General features: G+C 42.0%; 1 protein-coding gene and 1 pseudogene across 1 annotated transcript in view; both read right to left on the bottom strand.

Annotated features, from left to right (window-relative positions):
- Nucleotides 1-6,127: 6,127 nt before the first annotated feature.
- On the bottom strand, nt 6,128-7,144 carry LOC102846381 (annotated as a pseudogene).
- A 166-nt stretch (nt 7,145-7,310) lies between these two features.
- The window catches only part of SHOX2 (short stature homeobox 2), a 9,633-nt gene continuing 7,583 nt past the window's right edge, over nt 7,311-9,360 (bottom strand). The window contains exon 7 of the mRNA XM_006887681.1: nt 7,311-7,499. Within this exon, the coding sequence (XP_006887743.1) occupies nt 7,311-7,499 (189 nt within the window). The remainder of the gene's footprint in view (nt 7,500-9,360) is intronic.

Raw genomic sequence — 9,360 nt, 5'->3', positions numbered from 1 at the left:
ATTCCTAGCTCATAAGGACCACTTTTTTTATTCTGAGAAAAGAAAAAACAACATAAGAATGCTTACACCAAGTTGACTCCCTCAAGTACCATGGTATATTTCGTAATATTAAGAAAATATATAACTTTATTTTAACATCTTTTTAAATACATCAAGCTTTTTAAGATATTAAGCTCAATTAACAATGACTGGAAACCCTAAGTATCTGTAAACTTGCATTAAAATTAATAAAAAAAGGAAAAATATATTAAGCCCGGTTGACTTAGTGTCTATCTCATTCTACTCCCAGTTAGATAGGTGGTGAAGAAGTCTAAGGATGGAAGAAATTTGTCTCTATTGTAAGGCTCCATTAACCTCAGAAATGATGTGATTAGCTCTCATTTCTAAACCCTGCCTGACAGTGTTCTCGTGAGCAGAGTGCACGGCAGAGAGGGTAAGAAGGTATAATCAGCTTGGTGGCTGGTTCCAGGATCCAATGCTCTGTCCTCAATACAACAAAAAAGGACCAGTTATGCTCTGAGTTAGTCAGAACCTCATGTATACTCAATGAGAAAGTGTGTGTGTGTGTGTGTGTGTGCGCGCACGCGCGCGCACACACACACACACACACACAGATCCCCAACAGTATAACTCATACTATTAACCTAGATCAATAGTTTCAACAGAAGAGGTTAAAGGTCCAGTGGGCTCTGGGAACTCCAGACCACATTACTCTCCACCTTGACCAACTTGACAGACAAGCTCAAATTGCTCTCTGGCTTTTCCCTTTCAATGCATTAGCAAAGAACTAGAGAGCCCCAAATAGGGGCATTTTCGCTACATTAAACACTAAATAAAAATTTTTAAAAGAAGGAGAAGGAAGCAAGACAAGGACTTTACTCACTCACTTTTCTTAAGGAATACAGATAAGTTTGTAGATTTCATCGCCAGTCTCCACTTCCTAATGGTAAGCGTTGTGTGGGGTTGCGATGTGCTCATTTCAAGAGCATCTGAGTAAGGGCGCACTCCAGGAAAGGCAGAGCACCCCATCCTGAGTTTTGGAGGACTGTTGATCAGACAGATTCAGAAAGGACCCTGGCATTAAAGACTGATCAGATGGTTTAATATGCACAGAAGTTTCAGAAAGTTCTTTAACACAGGAATAGCAAATTAAGACATGAGTTGCTTGAACACCACAAATTTATTGTCTAATAGTTCTGTAGGTTAGAATTAATGTCATGGCTTGGCTGGGGTGAAATCAAGGCACAGGCAGTATTACAGCCCTTTCTGGAGTCTCTGAGACAAATCTTCTTCCTTATCTTTTCCAGGACCCAAAAGTCAACTTCTACTTTCAAATGCATCAAGGTCATATCCCTTCCAACCATTCTTCTGGTGTCACATCTTCTCTTGGGCATCCTGCTTCCATTTGTAAAGACCCTCATGACTCTTGGATAATCTAAAATAATCTCTATTTTAAGGTCACCTTATTAGGAACATTAATTTCCATTATAATTATAATCCCCTTTGCCATGTAGCCTAATATATTCACAGGTAACAGGATTTAGGATGTGCGTGTGTTTTTTAGTGGAGAGATACTGTTTTGTCTTTTACATTTCTCCATTACCACTAAGGCAATTCAAGAAACTGCCTCTCTGCTCACTTGGCTGTTTCTTGGCCCCTTCAAAGTTATTCTTAATGGTTATTTCCATTTAATATCAACTGTCTGAAATTTATGGAAAGGAGCCTAGATATAAATCTCCCCCAGGGAGGGTTCTGGACCCATTTATATGAACATTGAGCAGGACTACTATTTAATGGAAACTTACACACCCCTAACACACACATACACAAATGGCTGACAAGGAAGAATTTCAGTAAATAAATATATTACACACAAGACAGGTGATTACATTTTAAACCTCTACTGCCAGTAGACATAACACAAAACACAATGTATCATGAGTACTGAAAATCTGAATAGGTTGATAGACTTTTTGAAATCATTTTCAAGGGTATTTTATTTTCTTCTTCCCTTGCACGGAAGCATAAAAAAATGTACTCAATAAATATGTAACAGAAGGACAATCAATCTAATATCAAAGTGACTACAGAGTTAATGCCAGGGCTCAATTTGTATGCTGACATTCTGGAATATGGAGGACTGAAGGTCACGGGCACTAGGTAACCTCAGCATTAAGAACGTCCTTGATTTAGCAAGCAGAAAGATGGAGCCTTCTCTAGATAAAAGTCCTAGACCTAGATAAAGTCATTGCCCACCAGAACTAGCTAAAAAATTGCTCCAAGATTTGGAGAAAGATTTGCTCCGTATCCTAGGCCACAAAATATATGTACACACTCCATCAATATTCACTTTAAGGAATTTAAATTAAGATGCATGCCACTCTCCAAAATTTTCCAGAATTCTTTCTCGTGGAAGGCATATATCAGGTTTGATTCCAAATCCTCACTATGTGACAATCATTTGAAAGGAAAATAATTGAAGTAGAGAAGTTAGGTGCATTTATTAAAACCTATTGGTTTGTCAGGTAATTCACACATCTTATTTGATCCTCACAACAATGTGCAAGATGTGTATTACCAGAAATAGCTTAAAATGTAAACCTTTTTAAAGCTCTAAAGATTAGCTATATATTGTGACATCACACTGACTCCTAAACAAAGACACCTAAAAAGTATTTTGTACTCTTTATAGGTACCCTACAAAATAGGAAGCCCGTTTTAACTAACATAACTAACATGTAGGTATTGGAAAGGAGTCGTTCTTCATTTACAGTCTGTAAATAAGATTCAATTCTTCATCTTGCAGGTCTTTACAATAGAAATTAATTGTTTCTTCCTTTCTGTTTCTTGTGGTTTCAGCTGCTGTCTAAGATCCTTGATCAGCAGCCTTTGTGCTTTAGGCGTTTTTCCACCACTTTGGGCATTTTTCTGCCAGTGCTTACAACCAGGACAGTCAAAAAAAAATGGAACTAAATGCCCTTCATAACCTCAGGGGGTTGCTCCATGGTGCCTTTGTGAGACTACTCATTTCCAAGTCAGGTTCAGTTTTCAGAAACAGGACAACCGATCCCCTCATGTGCCAGATGGGCATTCAGTGCTGTTTGGGGATGCCTTTCAGCAGGTGCATTTGGAGCCTACATCCTGGTGCTGTCCTACCATTTATGAACAGTGCACTCCTAGATAAGAAGCCCCTTGAGGACAGGGTTATGTTCATTTCTCATTTAATTAACAGAACAGCAATACTCTCAGGTACAGTGCTGTGCAATTTACAAAATGCTTTTCTAGAAAAGCCTTCTCACTAAACTGTGACATTCACCACATCCTCCAACAATCTGCTAAAATCATAAACTGGTGGGTCATGTTTTCCCCTTCCCTTCAACAGAAAAAATATTTACTCTTTGTTTTGCACTGCTTTCTTTTTTCCTTCTAAAGTTGTTGTTGTTGTTATGTGCCATCGAGTCCCCTTAGACTCATATGACTGTATGTACGTTAGCTCTGAAACCTGCCCTCTCCTGAGCCAATCCCATAATTTCCAACAGATCCATTTCTCCAGTTAATTGAGTCACTGAGTCAATTCATCTTATCTGGGGTCTTCTTCTCATGTGCTGTCCCTCCACTATTCCAAGCATGATGTCTCTCTCCAAGGACTGGTCTCTCCTGGCCACATACCCCAAGTATATGAGATGGAGCCTCAAAATCCTTGCCTCCAGGGAGCAGCGTGGTTTCACCCTCTCTAGGACAGACTTGTTTGTTCTCCTGACAGTTCATGGTATGTTCAACACTTTTATCCAGCACCACAACTCAAAGGCATTTATCCTTCTTCTATCATCCCTAGTTATTGCTTAGCTCTTGGATGCGCAGCAAGTAATTGTGAAGACCATGGACTGGATCAGGCGCACCGTAGTCTCCAAACTGATATTGTTGCTCTTCCGTATTCTGGAGAGGTCTCTGACAGTAGACTTTCCCAATGCAATTTGTTTTTTGATTTCCTGACTGCTGGTGATAAGAGTACAGGAGCAATATATAACTGCCTCATATAACACAGTGCTTCCTAAACACAAGACACTCTTCTAAGGCTTTACAAATATGAACTCATTCAATCCTTCTAATAAACCCAAACGAGGCAGATACTTAAAAAAAAAATATCCCATTTTACAGATAAAATAATAAATCAGACAATGAGACTTAGCGATATTAAGGGACTGGACTGAACTTGCAGGGCTCATAAATGGCAGTGGTGAGATGTGAACCAAGCAAGTGTGACTCCAGGTGCATATTCTTAACAGTACACAATTCTGCTTGAATTAGAGCCCACAAAGACATGTGAGCAGTTGTTCAACAAGGAAAAAGGAGGGAGATGTTTCCTTTTAGCCATATGATTTATTTGATATTCCAAAACCTTTCCTCATTCCAATAGAACTCTGTGTAAGTACTCTACTAAATTTTCCTGTGCTGAAGGCATATGCAATATTTGCCTTGACTAACACATAAAATATCCAAAACAAAATATTCTAAGACTTGACGGGGCTTTTTGTTTGCTTTAGGAATTAGATACATTAAAAGATTGTCTAGGCATCAGAAATGTTAAAAGCTTACATCTGTAAGTCCTTCTTAGAGAGTTTTGTACCCCTTTGACAAAAAAAAAATTCCTATCTGAAATATTGCAGCATTATTATGTAATCCTTTTTTCTTTTCAGCTACTTTTTTGTAAATAGAGAAAGCTCTTGCTTTCAATGTGATGCTTAAAACACTTTTCGTGGTTTTATTCCAGTCATCTCGAAAACATACTAGCAAACATCTAAACATACTGCAAAGATTTAAAATTCGAGGTGTGTATACATATATATATCAACAGGGTTTATGAATTATGTATATCCGGAGCCTATATAAATTAGATTTTGAAAAACAAGCATCACAGTAGTCAGGCAGGTCATAATAAGACATTCCATGTGAAATGTAAAAACTACCTTGAATAAATTATCCATAAGTTAACACTCTCATTAAAATGACATGTTTATTATTTCTGAATTTGTGATGTCGCTTTAATGAATTTTGACTAACTATTCTAACTGCACATTAAGAAGCCATTTCCTGCTATTGTCTCCCTATTGGAATTAGCAGACTTTTATTTACATTTGAGCTAAAATAACTTAAGATAATAAGACGTTAAAACAAACACCCACTTCCCAATGCAGAATATCATTCTAGTCTGTTCAGAAACATTTCATTAAAGCAGGATATAACTTCAGTCATTACTTTTGCGAAGAAGGACTTTAAAATTAATAGTCATTTGTAACACTGTTTAAGAAATTGGGAGGATAACAATCAAAACACTCTTAAGTGTTTTGTTTATGTGATGAAAAGGAGTGATCCTTTAATTCTCTCACAAATGAAAATGATTTTACAGACTTTCTGCACTGCTGTTTAACTTAGTCAAGTGCTTGAGGTTACCCAAAATAAACAATCTTGAGATCTTATTGCAAATGTTTGCAATTTATGATGTAAACTGATTTGCAAAGAAATAACAGGATCCCATGGCTCTGAAGCCAAGAAAGCATTTTCAGAAATCAAAATAGTTCCGAAATTTGAGCATTGCATTCTAGTAAAGTATTACCAGCTGAGGATCTAAAAGTCATAAATCCGACGGGAATACTCAGAATAGATATGTATCTTTTCAGCTCCAGGGAAAGGGCTACTAACTGAAAGTCTGGCAGTTCAAAGCCCACCAGCAGCTCCTCAGGAGAAAGACTTGGAAATCTACTTTTGGGGAAACTTAGGGCTTTGGAAATCCCATGGTGCTCTGCCCCGCAGGGCTGCTTGGAGCTGGAGCCGATACCAGGACAAATGGCCTTGGTTTGGATTCTTTCCCAGCAAAGAAAGGCCTGTAGACCTTACTGAACCTCCCGTATCACTGGATCTTGTCATTTCTTGGATAATCTCCTTTAACTCCGTTTTCTCCAGTCATGAATTTGGCAGGTCAGGACAGCGCTTGGCGCGCCTAGAAACAGTTGAGAGCAGGAGTGTCTTTTACTGATAATTTATTAAGATTATTGACTTAAGACCAGATCATGCATGCTGGCCCTTGCTTGAATTTAAAGTGAAGGCTTCCCCTGACCTCCTCGTCGGGTTAGGTATCCTCACTCCCACACCCAGACTCTGTTTGGGTCTCGACAATCTCTGAAGGTAGCCAGCCCTGTGGGACTTTGCTGCTACTTCGCTGGGAGACGAAGCCCGAGGGTTCCGGGGAAGGCAGCCACTGTTCTCCTGGAGCATCGGGGAGCAGACGCAGTAGATGAGGAGGATGCATCATTTCTCCCCAACCCCCCCCTCCCTGTTTGGTTATGGATCTGGATTCCGTGGGCCTCTCTGGCCCGGCTGAGCTGACCTGTGCGCACCTGCCGCAGGTCGACGCACCGCCCATCCTCTTTAACCTAAGTTCGCTGGGACTCGCTGGGCCCCGGGTTCTCCGCACTCGCGGTGGCGGTGGCGGAGGACCAGCTCCCCGGAACCGGACTTTCTCCCTTGATCTCCGACCCACCTCGGGATGGTAGGTCGGGGTCCGCCCCAGCGCTGGAGGCGATTTACGCGCTGGGCCTGGGCGTGGGGCCTGGCTCCGGCTGACCCAGCGCGTTCTGGCGCACGGCCGGAGGTCTGCGTGGAAGCGGGGACTGCGCCCCCGGGGGCGCCTCGCCAAAGCTGAGCGCGGCCCGAGCCTGGGCGGGGGTCTCCGACGGCTGCGGGACGAGGCTGGACGAGCGCACGGGTCCCGGCGCGGGGCAGCTCTGGGCAGTGGGAGCCCGCAGGAGGGCCCAGGGCTGGGACGCAGGACGACTCTGCAGGCCCTTAGGCCTGGGGTCACTCTCCTTCCAGGCCCAGTCGTCACGGCGTCGATGCGCTCTCTCCCCACTTCTCCTGGGAGAAGGGGCAGAAGAGATGGGAATGGAGGGTCTTTCCTCAACACCGTGTGGACAACCACTTTCTCAATTGAATAAAAAAAGGAAGCTGCTTCGCCTGAATCACTAAAGTGATGAAACGAAAACGGAAGACGGAGTGTCTGGCCTCTGCAGAGGCCCCAGCCCCACTGCTCCCCCTTCCCAACTCTTGCCCCTTTTCCAAAGCAGTGACTGCTGGGCTCCAGAACCATGCAGCGGGAGAGGAGTGACCATCCCGCCAAAAGCGTTCACACCAAATCCAGGAGAATTTCACATAAAGTGATCCAATTTCCACCCCTCCCCCCATATCTCTAAATAAACTTCAAGAGTGAACGTGTAGTTAAAAGGTGGAATGAGAGTCTGTTCAGGGGTACGAGGTTACACTGCTGTTTTAACTTTGTTTCTGGTTTGGTATAAAATCAATCCGTGTTCTGTGTGAGGTGGATAAAATGGGGTGGTTGGGGTGCTGGCATTTGCGCACCAAGCTAGAGTTACAAAGCCAGGTAGCTCACACTCCCTTAACTGCAGGACACTGGTGCTGAGAGGCCAGCGCTTTTCCAAGTTGGTCTATTCGAGAAAAACACATTCATCAAAAAGGAAGAAGGGAAGATTATCCTGGGTATTTTAATCATAACAGGAACAAAGAGGACGCGAACCCCATCAATTGAAACAATACTATTTTCATTCAATTGATCGCAAAGTGTCTTCAATGAATAACTTGGCACTTATTTAAAAAGAATGACAGAGGTGAACTGAAACATTCTGTACCGACAACACATCATGAAATAACAGCATCTTCTTTCGTTTAAAATAACTTAATACACTAGAAAAAATATGGCAAATATAAATAAGTTTGTTTTCATGGAGAACAAATAGTTACAAAGCTCAACCGCAAACCAAAGTTCAATGAGAAGAGCTTTTTCATTTTTCTCGTAAATTAGAAGAAAAACCCCAAACACCAAGGAAGGCTTGCTACAGAATTGGGATACAGTTTGCTTAGCTAAGGATACCCCAGTTTAAATAACTACATGAAATGAAACAAACAACAGAAAGAGTACTTGAATAGATACACCTTTGTGAGATAAAATGCAGATGTTGAAAGTCAACCATCAGTCCACACATTATAGCCAAAATAAACTTTGTTCGTGTGTATCAACATATTTTACACAAATCTAGTGCCTGTACCTAATCTAGCTGGGTGCTAAGGTGAAGTTGATGGGGATAGAGAAGGGAAAATAAAGCGTGGCCCTCCAAGAGGACTCCAGGAAATCAGCAAGAGGGAATACAAGAAAAAGGGAGCGGGCAGGGAGTACCATTTCCTGAGCGCCTTCCGCCGGCAGGCACCGTGCAAGGCGCTGGCCCGCCACCATTTCATTGGGGCCATGCAGCCTTTCTCACCGTCTCTGCCCGAGTCTGCCTTAGAATGTAAATATTTTCTCCATTCTACTTTTCTTTTTTGTCCCCAAGACCAAACACAGGGCAGAAAAAAAAATAATATATATATATCTATTTATATGCGTCAATTGACAGACGCTTTTGGTATTGTTTTTCATACTGAGGATGACAATGGGGTGAGTGCAAGTGTGTTCAGGAGGGCGGGGTAGGGCACAAGTAACATGCAAACCAGAATTTGCTGTCAGCAGTCCGGGACAGTTCTGCCAATCTCATTTCTCAGAGAATTCTTTGTGGCATCATCTTTCATATTATAATTTTTCTTCCTCTCTTCGTTTATATTCTGTCTTCTTCTTGCTCTTCCATACATGGTGGGTTGAAACTCAAAGCATCTGATTCAATGTAAAAGGAGGCCCGCCTCTCTTATCAAATTTCTTGTATTAAAGTGAACTTCGCAGAAAAAGGTCAGTTTCAAAACCTGTGAACTTTCCAGCTGCACACTTTTCCCCCATCTTAATTCTTTAAATAAGTATAGCTCTTTCGTTTTGCCTTATTGGTCGGTTGTGGTTATCTTTTTTCTCTTAAAAAAAAAAAATCTCAACCAAAAAACCACATTCTTTTAAGTTTGAAACTCCCTCCATTCTCTCAAGATTCGTCCAGGTTATTTTTCCATATTTTAAAATGTATAAAATAATTTTTAAAATACTCTAGATCCTTGGCTCTTTTTCCGATCTCAGGTTCTGCCAAATAGTAATTAAGTTCAATTTCTCTACCCCCCAGTCTGTTTTTTTTGTTGTTTGCTCTTTTTCTTCCACCTTTTCATTAACACGGATTTATTAAATTATGATTTCTACGCAGAAAGTCCATGGCAGCAGCTGTGCCAGTGTCCAACTGTCCCTGGCGCTCTGCTGCTCTAGCGTCTCCCCATTTGGCCAAGCCGCCCTGAGCAGGGGAGCCCGAGGTCCGGCGGGTAAGCGGTCCGAGGCGGGCCCGGAGCCCCAGGCCGCGTGCGCGGGGCAGAGCGGGCAGCGGGGCC

The sequence above is a fragment of the Elephantulus edwardii genome, unplaced genomic scaffold (assembly GCF_000299155.1).
Source record: "Elephantulus edwardii isolate Elephantulus edwardi_28Jun2011 unplaced genomic scaffold, EleEdw1.0 scaffold00060, whole genome shotgun sequence".
Lineage (NCBI taxonomy): Eukaryota > Metazoa > Chordata > Mammalia > Macroscelidea > Macroscelididae > Elephantulus > Elephantulus edwardii.
Note: the sequence above shows the minus strand (reverse complement) of the source record. Positions and strands in the feature narration are given on the sequence as shown.